This window comes from Vidua macroura, chromosome 17, assembly GCF_024509145.1.
Source record: "Vidua macroura isolate BioBank_ID:100142 chromosome 17, ASM2450914v1, whole genome shotgun sequence".
Classification (NCBI taxonomy): Eukaryota; Metazoa; Chordata; class Aves; order Passeriformes; family Viduidae; genus Vidua; species Vidua macroura.
In genome coordinates, this window is record NC_071587.1 from 9,293,801 (window position 1) to 9,311,888 (window position 18,088).

Sequence of the window (18,088 nt, forward strand, 5' to 3'; positions counted from 1 at the left end):
CTGAGCCTGATGTTAAGAAGTTCTGTGGTTTCTGGTTGTCCTTGGGTTGTCCCCAAGGGCATCTGTCAAGAGCTGATGGACCCCTCCTGCTGCTCTGCAGAGCCCACACTGTGCTGTTTGCTCCTGAATTACAAACCAACAGCAAAGCAGGGCTTTAGAGGAGATAATTTACCCTCTGCCTTAGGTGGGATGAATCCTCGGACGGAAGGGAATTTAGACAGCACCGGAGCTGAAAGAGAAACCAATCATAGAATCAGAAAGTTGGAAAAGGCCTTGAAGACCATCAAGTCCAACCTTTGACCAAAACCCACCACACCCACTCAGCCACATCAGGAAGGGACACATCTGCTTGGTTTTTAACACTTCCAGGGATAGTGACTCCACCACTTCTCTGGGGAGCATTTTCCAATAATTAACCACTTTTTCAGTGAAGAAATGTTTCCTAATATCTGACCTGAACCTCTCCTGGCCCAACTTGAGTCCATGCCTGAGCTGTGTTATTCAAGATTGTGATGCCAGGCTCAAAACCCAATGGGCCGCCAGCCCTCTGCACTCATCCCAGAACTGTCAATAACTCACAGGAGTACAGAAACTGGGGCAGGATTTTCACTTTTCAAGGCTCATATTCTATTGCTGAGCAAAACCCTGGCTTCAGGCAGAGCCCAGTGCAAGTGAGGCCATCACTGTCCCAGCAGAGGTGGCCTCGAGGTGATGGATAGGGGAGGTGCCCGTTGCAGCTGAGCCCTGTACCTGTCCGGCCCGTCGTGGAGGTGCTCTCGCTCTCTCCCGTGTAGTGGATGGCAGAAATGGTCACCTTGTAGGCTCGATCAGGCAGCAGGGGCTGCAGGGTCACACTGCTGCTTTTGCCAGGAGCCATGATCTACAATGGGGGAAGCAAAGATCCCAGTGATTTGGGGTTCTCATTCCAGCTCCCACTTACAGCCCAGAGTTAGGTGGAGCTCAGAGCAGCATTCCTGCTTGGCTCTGCCCACGAGGCTTGGCTGTGTGTTGCTGTTGGACTAGCAAGAGGAAAAGCATTTTCCCGTATAAAGACCCCACTATTCCCCAGGGAAATGCAGCAGAAGTGCCTTATAACAGGATTATCAGGCTGTTTAAGTAGGGAATCTTTTAAAAGAATTATATTTAACCTCTCTAAGCCAGAGGGGCAGTAGGTTTATTCCCCACGCCTCTGCCTTCAAGAGTTCCCTCTCCCCAGTTCAGGGAGCAGAGAAAGCTGTGTTATTGGTGGCTTTGATGGAGAAATATATCTTAATTACAAAAGCGTCTCGGAGTTCTGTTTACAAAGCAACACATCAGCAAGGAGAGATTTGGTTTTGAGCTCTTATATCCTGAACCTGACTGGAGTGAGCAGAGTTCCTCTGGTCATATTGTCCCCACGGGCCTCTGGCCCAGTGTCTGTCCCCCACAGAGGAGCTGGACACTCACAGTTTGCTGGGCAGCAGCATCAGAAACAGGGCTGTAGGTGATTTTGTAGTGCTGAACTCGGCCATCAGGAGGGGTCCAGTGCACCTGGAGGCTGCTGGGGGTCTCAGAGTCGATGAAGAGGTTGGTGGGTGGGCTCCGGGAATCTGTGACAGGGATGGAAGGTGAGCAGCACAAAAAGCAGGGAGAAATCTCTGTAAATGGAGCCAGCAGTGTTTGCTTCCAGGCCCGTTTCTGAACATCTCAGCGCTCTGCTGTGCAGGTAACCAACACTCAGGGCAGCCACAAGCACCCAGGCAAGAGGGAAAAAAATTCTGGATGGATGGGGATTGCCCAGCTACAACACACCACAACTCAAACATTCAGCAATTCCAAGCCTAGGACACAGGAAAAATTCTTGCAAAGGTGAAAGAGTCCTGGAAGCACAAGGCAAAGAGACCCATTGTGCACATCATGAACAAACACCAAGGCTGCTTGAACTGGAACCGAGTTTCATCAAGCTGGACAAACAGCTTTACTGGCAATTAAACCTGGATCACACATCAGAGTTAATCCATCATAATTTCTAATATTTTTCAGCTTTTTCTGTTTTAAAATTACTCTTAAAAAAAAAAAAAACAAAAAACACAACACCCAGAGCATCCAGCACACCAGAGTTCTGTCTAGAGCTTCTGACACCCACAGCCCTGGAATGGGTCACACACGGTGCCTGAGCTACCCCCTCTTCTCTGGCTCTGTCCTAGGATGGTTGGATGGATTCTAAACAGGTGATGGGCTGAGCCAGACAGCCAGAAAAGGGTTTGCCAGAGACCATAGCTGAGCAATTTTTAATTACATAAATGCATTTCTTTCCCTGGGGTCCTCCTGTGCAGCAAACTGGATCCGATGACAGAGGCTCTTATGCTGGAGGGATTTCTCTGAGCAGAGGTTGAAAGGGAGGAAGGGAAAGGCAGAGGGGGCAAAATCAGGTCAAAAAGAGGCTCAAGAACATGGGGTCATCTGCTCCTGGGGCTTGTTTCCAAGCATAAAATCATGTGTCTGTCCTTGAACTCCTGCTGGTGTGAAGACTCAGAAGTTCTGGGCAGAGAAAAAGAAGAATTTATTCAGAAGACACTAAAAATGATGGGTGAGCCCTGAAGACAGTCAAAGAAACACACTAAGGTGATGAGGTTCGTATTCTGCACTTTTCCTGTCAGGATGTTCTGCCCACCCAGCAAAGCCTGGGGTGACCTTAAAGCACAGGTTGAGTGAAGATCATTTGCATCTTCATTGATCCTCCTTCTCTTTTGTTTATAAAATGAGCTTACTTTTACTGAGGCTGAACTGAGATTGCAGCAGCTGAATCAGGCTGGAGGTGTTGCTGTGCACCACCACGAGGTAAAGCAGAGAAGAAAACAAGAACAAGCAGCATTTTTATTAGCCAGTGATGTATCTTTGCTGCCTGCACTGGCTATTTCCTTCACCTGAGGTAAGGGGAGAACGCTTAAGTGAACTTTAAAGGGAGAGTTAGGGGAAGTCTTTAGAGTCAGGTTTATTCTGGAAAGCCCTCAGGCCTGACAGAATTTGATGGCATGGTTCTGACAGACAGGGGACAGACAGGCCACTTCCTGAAGCTGCCCTGGAGGATAGAAGCATCTCTGCCAGCATTTGTGTCTTTGTTTGCCTCTTCAACCTCTGCTCCTCCACAGGAGCAATCCCTGTGTGCTCTCAGGTCTAACCAGCATCACAGGCACACAAATACTCAAATAAGAATCAAACCCTGGGCCCCACTCCACCCAAATGCTCACCTGCAATGATTATTATATATGAACTACAAGCCATGTGTTTTCCTGGCGTGGGTTGAAGCTTCATTCCCACATTTCAATCTCTTTTATTTTCCATGCATACTCTGTTAGGAGCAGTGTATCCTCACTGAGGAGCTGGAAAAAGAGATTTCCCCAGAGCTTAGCTGGAGGAGCAGGGCACACAAGCACTTTATAAAACATTGCAGTGCAAAGCCAACCAGGATAGCTCAGCCCACTTTCAGCAGCAGTTCCCATCCAAATTGCCCTCTCCTTGTCATTCAGGACTATCAAGGGGCTCTTTTCTTTTGCTCAAGTTCTTTTTCCCCAGCCTGGATGAAAGAACTCTCCCTCAGCACAAAAGAAGGTCCTTGTCTGATTCTCAGCAGGACTAAAGCCACCCCTTCCAGCATTTTCCAATAATCACCATTCAGCAACACCTCCATGTCCCAGCAGATTCCTCCAGGAAAGCATCATCCGCTCTCCCTGTGCTTGCTTGGAAGGTTTGTGTTTGAAGTACCACTAAGTTGTTTATTAGTATGACAAGTGATGACTGTGAAAGCCTTTGGTCAAGGATAACGACTTTGCTACACTTGACAATTTATAAAACAGACTGAAAGGAGAGCTCAACTCAAATGAGAATTCAGTCTAAATAGAACAGAGAGGAAAAAAAAGAACCGTGGGTAAGCAGCACATTTTGATAATTTTGTTGTCTGTGGGAAATACATCAGCATCCTTTTGTTTCTGCTCTGCCTCTTGGAAAGTCTACAGGGAAAAGTTTGCTAACTGGGTTACTGAAAATAATCCTAAACTTTTTTCTTTCCTCTAGTCAAAACAAAGAATTTTAAAAAATCCAATATCTCCAAGACAAGAAGGGACCTGTATCATACCAATGTCTCCAAATTTTCTTTTCCAGCTAAAGTTACTCACTGATTTTGAGTTCATAAAATGACAAATCTCAAACCATAACTTTTAAACAACTTTTCTCCTACCAGAATGATGAGTGACCTCATCCCAGTCTCCTTCCAAATGATACAACACAGTGATGAGTGTTGTTTGTTTCTATAGGAGGATGACATTTCTGGTGACCTGTGTTTTGTGAGGGATTGGTGTCTGCAGGGTCCCATGAACATAACACATTTGGTCTCAAAATGGGTGTTTCAGGTGAGACAAGAGGCATTAGTGGTCCTGGATAAAATAAAGTTGGTGTTTTTCCCTCACCCCAGGGGCAGAACTTGGTTCCATTTCACAAAACCATAGGCAAAGAGACCTGGCAATTTTTTCCCTTGACCTTCAAAGAAGAAAGTATTCCAGGGAGGCTGAAGGACAGGGAGAGGATCTTGTGTTACCTGTTCCTGCTGAGTTTCACTTCAGTCCTTGCCCTTAAACTTCAGCATTTCTTGGAAATTCTACCAAGACATTTTTAAGAAAAACTTCATGACTTGACCTATCCTTACACAAAGGGATGTTGCCAAGGGAGGAAAAAGAGAAAAGCAATGATGAAAGCAAAAGAAAGCACTTCCTCCCTCCCACAACCTCCTCTGGCACACACTTTTGGGATTGTTCAGCACAGCCTGATCAATGCTGTTCACCAAAGTCTGCCATCCTGAGGAGAAGCAGAGAGCTTTCATCACTGTTTCAGCCCTCAAAATCCCATTTTATAATGAAAATTAAGGGGAAGAGGGCTCAAGAATCAGACCAAGAGGTCTGGGTTTTCAGATAACATCAGAGATTCCCGTGCTGTGTATAAATGAGTTGTTCTCCACCAGCTCTGATGGTAGACTAACACCACTGGACATCCTGACCAGGCACAGTACAGGGTGCTTGAAACACTGAAGATTTGAAATATAACCATATCCCAGGAGTTCTCAGAGTCCTGCCTAGTGCCACATCATCCCATACATTCATTGCTCAAGCCTTCAGCAATTTTCTGGCACCCCCAAGTTTCCCCTGACCTGCCCCAGAGCAGCTCTGGAAATCCCCAGCCAGCCCCTCTGTGCCACTTCTCCTCTGTGGGCACTTCTTACTTTAAACACTAGAAAAGAATTAGCATCAAAACCATTGGTTTCACGTGCAAATACTGGCTGGGAGGAGTGTGGCAGTGTCCTGAGTGCTCCTGCACAGGGACCAGCAGCACCCAGGCACTGAGCCCTGTGCTGGCTGCCCAGCTGCACACCTGGCTTTCTGGAGAATTCTATTTTCTTCATGCAGAAGACAGAGCCTGACAATTCCCAAGGCTCCTGCACAAGGACAGCAGCTGACAAGCAGAAATCAAATTGCTTTCCCTGCCCTGCTGGGGTGCCAGCAGCAGCAAGGACTGTCTTGTGCAAATGTGCCTAGAAGGGCACTGTCACGTGTCATTTTGTTGGGCTGAGAGAGCTCCTCTGACACTTCATAATTCATAGCTTAAAACATAGTAATTAATTTTCCTACATCCTCCAAACAGCTCTAATTGTCCTCTTGTCGTCATATATCAGTAGGATGCTTGCTTTTCTTTTTTTCTTTTGTCAGTATGCAGCTCCAAGGTACTTGTCTGAGGTAGCTTCCTATTAAAAATGGTTTTATTATTTATTATTAATAAAACCTGAGCTTCTTATTCCAAGATTACCATTTACTTCAAGCTTCATCAGCTCAACATCAGCCAAAATGAGTTTATTCTGCAGAGGAGGACGAGATCTGAGAGGGGAAGGAGGATGGCTGGTGTTGAAGTGCTCCATTCACTTCCAACAAAGCCATTTTACAGGCAATATTAATTACCAGGACCTGTGGGAGTGCCACTTTTTAACCTCATATCCTGCCTGCACAAAGCCAGATTTAGACAATGCTTCCAAGGCAGAGAGTGCCTGCAGGATGGCCTCCCAGATTTGTAAATGCCCTCAGTGAGGCACAGCTCAGCCATGACAGAGCTCAGGAAATCCTCACCCTCCCTACAGGCAATATTTTATTAACAAGAACCATTCCTTAGGCAGCACAGGGACACGTTCAGCTGGACACCCTCAGAATTCATTTCCATCCATGCACTACACTGAGGCAGGGGAGGGATGAAATGTATTCCATGTGGAACACGTGCAGGGATTATCATCTGTGCGCCAGCCTGATGTGATTGTCCAGCCGCTTGTCCTCAGGACAGATTGAGAACATTTTCAGACAGAAAGCCTAAATATCTCTAGCTTTTTTCAGACATTTGGGTTTGTATTTTCAGAGCTGGAGGTGACCAGTCTGAGCTGCATGTGTGAGGGATCCCATGCCCTGTTTGCCATCCCTGGGCTGTGGATGCCAGCACTGGTCACTTACTGGTCCTGTGGTGAACAGAAACGGTGTCGCTTCGAGCACCATCTTTGTAGTAGGCCCAGATGGATATTTTGTAGTCAGTGTTCTTCTGCAGGCCGGGCAGGATGGCCGTGGCCACGTTTCCAGCCAGGGAGAGCTGCAGAAGGAGAGGAAAGGAGTCAGCCCTGCTGCCAGGCATCCCCAGGCTGGCTCATGCCACCCAGGTGCCGGGCTCACAGATTGTCCCTGGGCACAAATGAGTTTTGGGGCCAAAGTTTTGTTTGGGGCTGCACACGTGCAGGCAAAGGCAAAATTCCAGCAGTGAATAATGCAGAGCAGATGCCTGTGCATGGCAGCCCAGTTATGATCAGCAGCTTCTACAGCACCACAGCACAGAGCTCTGACACAAAGCAGTGCCTGCCTGCAGCACAGAGTCCCTTTGCTGAGTTTCCAGCTTCTAGGGGAGCTGGGGACAAAAGGCCCCAGTACCCCTCTGTTCCAGCCCAAATAGAATATGTTTGGTCTCCCTCATTGCAGGAGAGACTTGGGTATTAAGCCTAGATTTAAACTGCTGTTTGACCTCATACTGGAAATAGGGGCTTCAGATGGAAGAGGGCACCTGGTCCATCCTGCCACACCTGCACCAGCTCTGTCTTTTGTCATTCTCCTCTGTGTGCTCCTTACTTGGACCTCATCCTTCCCAAAGAGCAGAATCCCAAAAGTATCAGTGCTTCCTAGCACTGAGGAGAGAAAATGCTTCACCTTCTTAGAAGCAATACCTCCAGCTATAAATACTTAAGTATTGTCCTTTTCTTATCCACATCATCTTGACATTGGGGACTGGTGATCCTCTGCAACCCAAGATCTTTTTCTACTGAATTGCTTCTTAGCTATTTGTTCTACATCCTGCATACCTATGGTTAATTATTCCTGCCTAAGCTTAATACTTTTGGCTTGTCCCTCTTAAATTTCATCCTTGAGGTTTCCCAGAACACTTCTGCAATCTTCCCAGAGCCTGCAGGACTCTGCCCTGCTGTCCCCTCCTGCTTCCAGCCCTCAAGGTGACTGCTCCACTTTAGCCAGACCCAGGTGGGATCCTGCTGAACTGTTCAATTGCTGGAGTGCGTTTCCCTGAACACTTTTGCACAGCTCTCTGCCACTCCAGCAGGTGAGCTCAGAGCCAGCCCAGCCTGCCCAGAGCTGTGTGTGGGCTCATACCTCCTGAGGCTTCTCTCCACTGGCTGTGCTCCACTTGATCTGATAGACAACCACATCCGAGGCAGCGACAGCTTCCCACTGCAGGCGGAGGCTGTTCCCAGAGAGCTCGGTGACCTTCAGAGCACGAGGAGGAGGGACCTTCACTGAGGGGGCACAAGGAACAGGAGCTGAAGTGCAGGCTCTGACACTCTGACAGCACCCTGTCAGAGCCAAGGTGGGGAGCAGATGGCTGGGGAGCAAAACATCAACCAAGCAGATGTCTGAGACCAGCCTGTCTGTCGCTTCTTCAGACCCATATGACAACAGTCATCAGGACAGACAGGGGTAAATTATTTTTAAAGCCCTAATTAAGACAGGTTATCTGGTTTATGGAGAGCACACATATCACATCGGTTTTGTAAAGGGAAGAAGGCTAGGAGGGCTCTCAAGGATGCAGAGGTTAGTGATACATCATGCTTTTCTTCATTTGCTTCTTTTCTTTATCCCTTCCACCTCATTTTGAGCATAACACAGTTGGACATATTCCACACACAAAGAACAGCAGCCATCTGTGCTCTGTGCAAGAGTTTTGGCCACGAGCTGCTGGGGCCAGTCTGCAAAACATCCAAGTTCAGAGACACACAAACCAACTTTGTCACCTCTTACTGAGGCCAGAAGTATTCCTGTTCCTTACTTACAGGTGGTGACATTGCCAGTAATTGGAAAGGAGTCCCCTTCATCGTACGTAGATCTGACACTGATGAAGTATTGAGTGAGGGAGGACAGAGGTCTCAGGACAGTGGATGTTGCAGTGCCAGGAACTTCCACCTGCAGTGGGGGAGTTGTGTGAGTGCTGTAAGAGACAGGCTGAGACACCTGGGCTTGGTCAGCCTGAAGAAAAAGAGACACTTTATTGCAGCCTTTCAGTATTTAAAGGGAGCTTACAAGAAAGATGGGAACAGACTTTTTTAGCAAGGCCTGATGCTATAGGACAAGAGGTCCTGGCTTTAAACTAAAAGATGTAGATTTATATGAAGTATAAGGAAGACTTTTACAACAAAGGTGGTAAAACACTGGCACAGGTTACCCAGAGAGGTGGTGGATGCCCCATCCCTGGAAACATTCAAGGCCAGATTGGATGGGGATCTGAGCAACCTGATGTAGATGGAAATGTCCCTTCTCACTGCAGGGGAGTTGGACTAGATGGTTATGGATGTCCCTTCCAACCCAAACCATCCTGTGACTCTAGAGGGTACAGCTGCACAGAGGGCAGCATGTGGTGATAACTGCAGCAAAAGCGCCCATTTCAGAGTAAAAACTCTGCCAGCACACGGGCTCTCCCTGAACCACGCAGCTGAAGGAGAACAGGGCGTTATCCCACTTCCCAAGTTTCTTTTTCTCCCCCCAGCCCTTGAGGACTCACCTGTCCAGCGTTGCCCCCTCTGCTAGAGACATAAGTGACGTGGTGAGCGCGCACGGCCGGGGCTGCGGGCTCCCAGCTGACCCGCACGGACGCGTGGCTGAGCTCCGAGAAGCTCAGGTACCTGGGAGGACTCAAGGCCACTGCAACAACAGTTAGTGACAGCACCCCGAGCCTTCACTGGCTTGCACAAAGGAAATGCCACCCGCTGCCTCCTGCTGCTCTTACATGATCCCACCTTGAACTAAGAGGCTCGTTCATTATGCAGGAAAATATTCCCTTTATTCACTCTGATGCCTTGTGAAGGCTCACCTAGAACAGAGACTAGATGGAGTTAAAGAATAAAGTAGGGATTTATTAGAAGGCCTCCATGGATCCACCTTGGGCAGCCCAAGAGCCCAGCCAGGGCTGCACCCAAGATGAACCAAAATGGTCACAAAATGGATGACTGCTCACAGGGTCTCTCACTTCTGTAAGTTCTGGTGCATTTGCATATTGGAGTTAATTGTCCAATTATAGGTTTAGCATATGAAGTCCCATCCTTGTTTTTCTCTCTTCAGTCCATCATTGTTTGTGCTCTTGGGCCTGAAATTTGGATCATTTGTCCTTGGTCCCCAGCTAGAGAAGGAATTGTTTTGTCTCCCTGCTCTGTGAAGAGAGCTCACCATCCCCTAATATGAAGCTCAGAACTACACACTAAAGCAGTACAGAATCTGAAAAATATAAAAGCTAAACCTGAGGCATCAACTACCACGTGTACATCTGGGAGGTTACGAAGGACTGCCACAGATTTAGGTGAGGAAACAGCCAGATGATCACCTTTTCTCCCCCATACAACAAAGACTTCAAGGAACACCTCTTTCAGGGGTCCTTTATTACCAGGGGAGCACCACTCCTTTTTCACAGCTTACCCTGCAATTAGAGATCCCCTTGGGGAGCAATATCCGCTTCAGATCCAGCAGAAAAAGGCAGCGTGTGTACAAGCCACATGCACAATATGGGAAGCACCTCACTGAACACATCTCTCCTGCCCTGAGTGTTTAATAACAGCTCAGTAAGCAGCAGCAGCACTTACGGGTGGTTTCCTGGATGCTGGCTGGATCACTGGCATCTTCCCCATACATGGCATACACTGCCACGGAGTACCCAGTGCTGGGGGACAGCCCCTCCAGCAGCACCTCGGGCTGGGTCACCTTCACCTGCCAGCAGAGAGGGGGTTTAGGGTACCCTTCAGCCATAGGGAACCTCCCAATGTGTTTAAGACAGCAGGACCTTACAGAGACACAGGCCAAGGACCTTTGGTTACAGTAAGGGGACATCTCCACTCTAGAATGGTCTTAGAACCATAATACCACCAATAATATCCCAAGCATAATAATATCCCACAGATAACATCCCACACCTAATATCCCAATATCTGGAAGGGACTCATAAGGATCATCAGAGTTCAAATCCTGTTCCTGGACAGGAAAGCCCCAAGAACCCCACGATGTGCCTGAGAGTGTGGTACAAATGATCTCTGTCACCCTGCTGCTGTGACCATCCCATGCCCACCCACCCCCCGGGTAAGGAACCCTTTCCTGATATCGCCCCTAAACCTGCCTGACACAGCTCCAGCTGTTCCCTCGGCTCCTGTCGCTGGTCACACCGAGCAGAGATGGGAGCTGCCCCTCCCTTCCCCTCATCCGGACACTGCAGACCTCGATGATGTCTCCCCTCATTCTCCTCCTCTCCAGTCCCTTCCCCACCTGGGCAGGTGCTCTGCAGTGCTCTGCCTAACACCGAACCCCTTGGGGATGCACAGCGCCTCCTCCTAACCCTGCCCTGCAGAGCCCTGAGCCTCTCACGCCAAAACGCTGCTGCTGCTGCTCTGGCTTGGATGGGGGGACATTCAAGAGCTGCGATCCCGCTTTTCTCACACCCGTGGGAAGCTCTGGCAGGAGCGCTGTGCTCTGGCACCCAGAGCAGCCGGGCTGCTGCCATCTGCTGCCAACACAGCACGGGCACAGCTCTGGTCCCGCAGCCTGCGAGCTGCAGGAAGCCACCACCGGGACTTAGGAGTCTGCACCCATTGGAGCACAGTTTATAAGAAGATGGGAACATTTTAATGCTGGTTTTGCAGACATCCCATAGGTCTGGAGCATTGCACTCTTGCAGGGAGTAGGTCAGGTAACTGTGGAAGTGTTTTAGTATGCTGAAATGCCAATTTGAATGTTGGTGTTGCTTCAAGTGTTCTGGATCTTATAAAAATCCCATGATTATGCCCTGAAAACAGAGTATTGTTCTGGTTTGAAAACTATCCTGCAATTGTCCCTACTGCTGTGCATTCAAAGGGGGAATCTTAGGCAAAGAGGCAATAAATGTTCCTCCCCCCTCACTTTGTTTTTTTAAAATTCATATCCTCAGCTTACAGGTACTCCAGATAAGTCATTAAAATGCACAACAAAGGGTTCTCAGATGTTTCTGAGTATTTTCCATTCATCAAGCATTGTTTTATTCATCTGCAGTGTTGTAAGTCTGTTTTCAGATGTCAGCAAAATCCACCCTAACACATTTTCAATTAACATTTAAGGATGCACACAGTCAAGATGTTTATGTACAGCCTCAAGGATACAGTGATTACACTTGGGGCTGCAAGGATGTGAGTTCAGTGCCTTGGTTTCCATGGCCCCCAGATCTCTCCCTTGACTTAATTTCCCACATGAAACCCTTGAAGTTAGAAATCATTTTGAGACAAAACATGACAAAAAAATCTTTTATGAAAGCTGTTTCTGGCAATAATTCTGAAACATTTTTTTTTTCTTTGACCACACGATACCAATTGCCAAAGCTTAGAGCTAGCATTAAACTCAGCCCAGACAGAGAAAAAAACAACGTTATCACTATTGTCACAAACTCTACCTCTGTTGTATAGTCCTCTGCTCCATCAGGGGCTGCAGAGCAGAGCACCAGGTAGTGTGTGGCTCCCTGGGCTGCTTTCCAGCTCAGCCTCAGACTGTTGTGGCTCAGCTCAGAGACACGCAGGGATCGAGGGGAAGACAAAGGCACTAAAGAGAAAAATAAGACACAAAGGTACCTTCAGTGTATGAGGTCTGAAACAACTCAAAACCCAGGGGACACCTGGCTTTACAACAGCTGCTTCAAGCTGGTGGGCACTTACCCCATGTCTAACACAGTCTCTATGCTACAGAGAGTTTAATTCACTTGGAGACCATGGATTTAAAATTTTAAAAAGCAGCAAGTAGTTGCAATATATTTCTAGCAGGGTGTGTTACTGCCACATTCTGCTTTGCAGAATGACGTAGGTGCAAAGGACCCCTGGAGGTCTCTGGCCCAACCAGCTGCTCAAAGAACAGTTTGCTCAGGGTCTTGTCTGGTTGATAAAGATAAAGAGAGCTGTAGGCAGGCTGAACTTGAGCTGGGAAATACACAAGGCAGGCTCCAGTCTGAGATGGTCAGACCAGCCACCACCAGCCATGAGCACAGGTCTCTCTACTCACGACCTACGTGTGGAGGTGACGCCTCTCAGCCCGTCCCCCGCGGCGGTGTCGTACACGGGGATCACCGACACCACGTACTCCGTGTGCGAGGTCAGGTTGGACAGCTGCAGGGAGGACACTGCTCCCTCTAAAACCACCTGCAAGCACAAGGCAGGGCTGTCAGGGCAGGGAGGTGCTGCTGCTCGTCAGCAATGGAACGGCTGAAGTGGCCATCCCTGGCCAGCGTGGCTCCACCGTGGCACATCTGTGCCCAGAAACATGAAGTCCAGTTGCCCTCTGTGCTTTGTGCTAGCTAAAATCTCTCCAAAGCAGAGAGGTGAGAGGCAGAAAGGATTGCTGTCCTCTAAGCCTGGGATTTGTGCAAACACTGAGCACAAAACTCTAGTCATGCTCTCAATGAAACCAATGGAAATTCATCCACAACTTGGATTTGCTTTTTTAAAATCATATCCATCACTGAGTATCCTTGGACAGATCTCTGTACCCAAATGTCCTCTTTGAGTCAAGACACATGATTTAGGGAGGGGGTAACACTGGCTAAGAGAAAAATCAATATCTTCTGTCTTGTCACCCTATTACCTCATCACATTTATACTCATTGTACATTTAATTTCATCTCTGGCTTAACTGATGTCCCACTCCCACCTTCTTTTTGTCCACCCAAGCCTACTTAAATTCCCAGCCACCATCTGGAAACTGTGGCAGTCTCGGGTGTCCAGGGAAAGGTCTCTCACCTCTTTGGGGGTCCCACCCTTGGATGGAAAATACACAACCCGGTATTTCTTCGGTGGTCTCAGAGGAGGGCTCCAGGCCAAGTGCATGCTCTTGGAGGTCACAGCAGATATTTTCAGGTCAGTTGGGCTGAGCTGGGCACCTGTGTTCACAGGAGTGTCTTTCACAGTGCTGCCTAGGAATTAAAAACAGAGTTACTTTCTTACATTCACACTTCTCATGCCAAACATACTTTCCAGCTCATAAATATGAGTGACATTTTTCAAATCAAGTTGCAGTCTCCTTCCCTATAGAGTATAGAAACTGTTCCAGACTGCTCTGAAATAAATATTTTAAAACTGCATGTACAGAGAACATAAATACTCCCTAAAGAGCAGGCTGTGTATTTTGCTGCATGCTGCAAATAATTCTTCAACACAAGTCTGCATTCCTCAATCACAAAAATTTGCCAAAATTACCAAGCAAAAATTACTTTGGTTTCTTTATGAAGAAGCTCATTTTTCTTCAGCCTAACCTTCACCTTTGTAAAATGTCTATTTATGTCAAATACAAATCAATAAGAATAAATGAATTTATTTACATGAATGTCCAGAGCATTAAGATAAAATTATGTTTGAAATTTAGATGTTCCTATTCTGCTTAGGTCAATCTTAGAGCAAAAAGAGATAGAAATATGTACACGGTATTTCTCCTGAGGATCAAAGCTAACATCTGGAGTGGTTCTTCATGTTCTTTATCATGCAAGCTGATCTCCAGCAAAGGAAAAAAAGGCTGCTTGATTTCAACTTGAAAATGCCTTGGAGATCCATCATTTAAGGTTTAGTGGAGAAAAAAAAAGTGTATAGGTGTTTTGTCATCTCCTCATCCTACCTCCACATTTACCCCATACTCTTTCCCTCGTCTCTTTTCATACTAGTTCTTCTGCTTTTGCTGCCTCTTTTTGGTTGGAAGAAACTTAGAAAAGGAGATGGATACAACACATTTATCACACCCTCTGATAAAGGAAGAGGGAAGGGAAGCCCCTTTTCCCTATAATGCTAATTGCTGTCATTAGGCGATTTTATCCTCCAAGAGGAAGGGGGATGGTGAGCAGCAGGAAGGGAGGCCCCACTTCACCTGTGGTTTCCTTGTGGCTCCTCTCCTTGATCCTGGTGCACAGGACCCGTGTGAGTTTGCCCACCAGGGAGCTGAGCAGGGGGAAGTCCAGCACGTTGTAGACGGTGAGCTCCAGCGGCTCCGAGGCCACCTGCCGCAGCTCCGCCTCGTCCGCGTTCTTCACCCCTGCCGCCAGAGAACCAGCCTGAGAAACTCCCCAGACATGGGCTCACCACCACCCTGCTGTCCAAGCACAGCCTCCCAGTCACCCCACTGGCACAGTGGTGTCTTTTCCTGCAGAACTTTCCTACGGTGACCACCTCAGCCCAGCCTGGGAAGAGCGTTCAGCTCAGAAGGCCTTTAGTGGCCTGGAGACAGCCTGGTGAATCTTCCTTCTGTTTTCCTGCCTCCTCACCACTTGCAGGCTTTGCTATCAGAAAGGTAGATATTTTTCAACCCGAGAGGCAGTTGGCATAAACAGATGAGGGACTGAATGAACAAACAACCATTTTATATTTATGAGGTGCCAGCACTCCCCACAGAGAGCCTGTTGTCAGAACACCACATTGCATTTCAACAGTCAGGGATGAGCAAAAAGCAGCCCTTTTATATAACAGAACTTCTCCATCACACATCATCCTCCATCCCCATCCTTCAGCTCCCCCTCCTCATTGACTCTCTGCTGACCAAGCTCCACAATACAACTCATTTTTCTTCCCAGAACTAAGTTCAAGGTTCCCTAGCACTGTCCAAGGAGGCTCAGCAGCTCTCCTCCCTCCATAAATGCCACTTATCTGCATAACCCTATGCAATAAACCCTCACTTGCATATTCCCAACAAAAATTAGCACTTAAACTTTTGGAGATTGCATTTTTAGGGGAGTTTTTATGTAACTTTATTGCTCATGTATCAGTCTCCAGCAGACCTCATGTGCTCCTCAAGGCCAGAGCTGCTCAAGGCCATTCTGTGTCTCAGTGTTGCTGGCAGACAGTGAAAAAAAGATAATGTTGTTATTCAGAGAAATGGGAAGTTGTGAGAGGCAGTAATTATACAGGAGGTCTCCTGCCACCCCAATACAACATTCTCTTGCCTTATTCCACAGCTAAGAATATTGTTTTCATGGCACTGGTCCCTGAGGCTCCCAAAGTTCATTAGATGGGAGGTGTGAAATCTCCAAAAAGAAAATATCCTTTGAAGACACTGCCTGGGCTGAATGAATGAGTTAATTTTCATCTGAGCCACAGTGTAATGAGGTCTCACTCACTACCTCAGTTCTACAGCCTCAGGATGCTTCTGTCAAAGTTGAGGGAACATAACCTTATTTGAAGATGACCAAAAATACGTTGGCTTTTTCCTACAGCTCATCAATGGCTGTGATCTTACCAATGGCAAATATCTCTATGCCCAGGTTTTTCAAGGTCTGAGCAGCCAGGTTGGCATCATCCTGGGATTTCCCATCAGTCAGGAGGATTACCAACTTCTCAGCCTCCAGCCGGGCACCAGCATCTGGTTTCAGATTCTGCTCCAGGACGTGGGTCAGTGCTAGACCTGGAGAGGGGCAGAGATGGAGGTTGTGCCACAGCCCTCCAAAAAACCCCCATGCTTTTACTGTTTTCTCTGCTTCCCAGTGGCCACAGTCCCCACAGAGCACATTACCCACGGGAACAGCTTCCCCCACTGTGGCTGTTTAGAGCCCTGCCAGGTGGAGTTACCTGTAAAGGTGTTGCCACCCTTGTACCGCAGATTCCTGACGGCCTCCAGCACCTGTTCCCTCGTGGAGTAAGCGCTCAGATCCCACTCCGTGCGGGGGTCACTGCTGTACTGGGACAGCCCTGGGGAACACAGGAGCTGTGGGCATCGAGCCAGCCCAGGTGAGCTCAGGAGGCCCACTCAGGATTGGCAGGGAAGATGACACAAAATAATGACAGGGACTGGGGGTGAGCAGATGGAGCTTCTAACTCCACTTCTCTGCATGGTTCTGAGAAAACAGCATGAAGTTGAGTCAGGGGAGGTTTAGGTTGGATATCAGGAAAAGATTCTTTCCCCAGAGGGTGGTGGGGCACTGAACACGTTCCCCAGGGAAGTGGTCACAGTTCCAGGCCTCACAGAGCTCAAGGAATGTTTGGATAATGCTCTCAGGCACAGGGTGGGATCTTTGGGGTGTTCTGTGCAGGGCCAGGACTCGATGATCCTTGTGGGTCCCTCCCAAATCAGAATATTCCACAATTCTGTGATTCTTTGCTGCCATGCTGGGAGCAAAGCGGTGCCTCAGACCCCACGTGGTTCAGAGGTACACACCCCTGTCATGATGATCACAGGTAGTTGATAAGGTGTCAGGGTTAATCCAGGTCAAACAATCAGCTGCAAGGGCTGAGAAGGATTTACCCCATCCTATTTCATGTACAGCCTGGCTGTCAGCATCACTCAGAGCTGCAAGCAGCCCCATTCCCTGCTGAACTCACAGCAGCCCCACTCAGTGCATTGGTGGCTGAGCACCTCGTCAGAGGTGGCAGCAAATCCGAAAAATATCTCAGCATCACCACCCGAGCTAGGGCTGCCCAAAGACAGCGCTGCTGTTCACTGTGCAGATATTTCTCACAGCCACTAGGGGCCAGAGCTTGCTGCCAGATGGGAAAAGCTTCCAAGAGCAGCTCAAGGACCCCATCCTAAAGAAATAACAGCTCCCAAGAGGAGCACATAACCACGGGGACAAGAGACCAAGGCCCCTTCAAACATCAACACCCCAAGGCCAGGAAACAGGAGCATGTCCTACCTACTCTTATCTTGTCTTCTGCAATACTGAATGGGGAAATCAAGTTGCTCAGGAACTCCTTAATGAGCTTGAAATTGTTGCGCCCGATGCTCCAGGAGCCATCCACAAGCAGGACGATGTCAGTCATGGCAGGTGTGTCACACTGAAACTGGGAGCCTGCAGGGGAAAGGTTTGATACTGAGAGAAGCAATTGTAAGGAGAAAAACCTGCTTCAGTTTTAAGATAAAAATCAAATCTGCTGTGCAGGGTCTTGTCTGGATGGTGGAATGGACCATCTGCCAGTCTGGCACATGTCAGCATCCTGTGAAAACCGTGGAGCCAAGGATAACCCATCTCAGCACCTCGAAATGGAGTGGTGTGCAGCTGCACCTCTGCAAATAAGGGGTTAAAGCTGTCAGGAAGCATGTGCTAACCCAAGCACTGCTCTCTGCAAGCTGTCAGCTCCATTCCATCTCTGCCCCAGCCCAGTGCTTCCTTTTATCTAGCTTAAGTCTCCAAGAATTGCAGGTGATTGCTTAATTCCATTCCATCACAAGATCCCCTGTGGGCTACAATTATTTCATGGCTTTATATGAAATCTAATCTTTCAGTAAAAACCTGCTGGCACCATGGATACTCCAGCTCTGCCTTCCTCCCCACCCCAGCCTTCAGTTCAGCAGAGGATAGATAAGGCATTTTGCTAATTGTTTGCATCTTCCTTGAGTATCTCTCAGATGGGGAATTTTCCATCTTTGGTGGAGGGGAAACAGATGATCCCACTAAGATGTATCAGGCTCCAAGGTGTGTCTCCTCTCACAGACATGGATTTCTACTGGGCCCAAGGGGATGCTCTGGCCCATCCCATTCCCACCATTTCAGCAGGGTTGGGAGCCATCAC

At 48.1% G+C, this 18,088-nt stretch overlaps 1 protein-coding gene across 1 annotated transcript in view; it reads right to left on the reverse strand.

Moving 5' to 3' along the window:
- The window catches only part of COL20A1 (collagen type XX alpha 1 chain), a 50,861-nt gene that overhangs the window by 22,838 nt on the left and 9,935 nt on the right, over positions 1–18,088 (reverse strand). The window contains exons 7-21 of the mRNA XM_053992865.1: positions 17,212–17,367; positions 16,151–16,270; positions 15,822–15,986; positions 14,460–14,624; positions 13,346–13,518; positions 12,619–12,748; positions 12,013–12,158; positions 10,187–10,310; positions 9,115–9,254; positions 8,390–8,519; positions 7,713–7,855; positions 6,519–6,651; positions 1,447–1,589; positions 751–880; positions 173–229 (exon numbers count right to left, since the gene is read on the reverse strand). Coding sequence (XP_053848840.1) covers positions 173–229; positions 751–880; positions 1,447–1,589; positions 6,519–6,651; positions 7,713–7,855; positions 8,390–8,519; positions 9,115–9,254; positions 10,187–10,310; positions 12,013–12,158; positions 12,619–12,748; positions 13,346–13,518; positions 14,460–14,624; positions 15,822–15,986; positions 16,151–16,270; positions 17,212–17,367 — 2,055 coding nt within the window. The remainder of the gene's footprint in view (positions 1–172; positions 230–750; positions 881–1,446; positions 1,590–6,518; positions 6,652–7,712; positions 7,856–8,389; positions 8,520–9,114; positions 9,255–10,186; positions 10,311–12,012; positions 12,159–12,618; positions 12,749–13,345; positions 13,519–14,459; positions 14,625–15,821; positions 15,987–16,150; positions 16,271–17,211; positions 17,368–18,088) is intronic.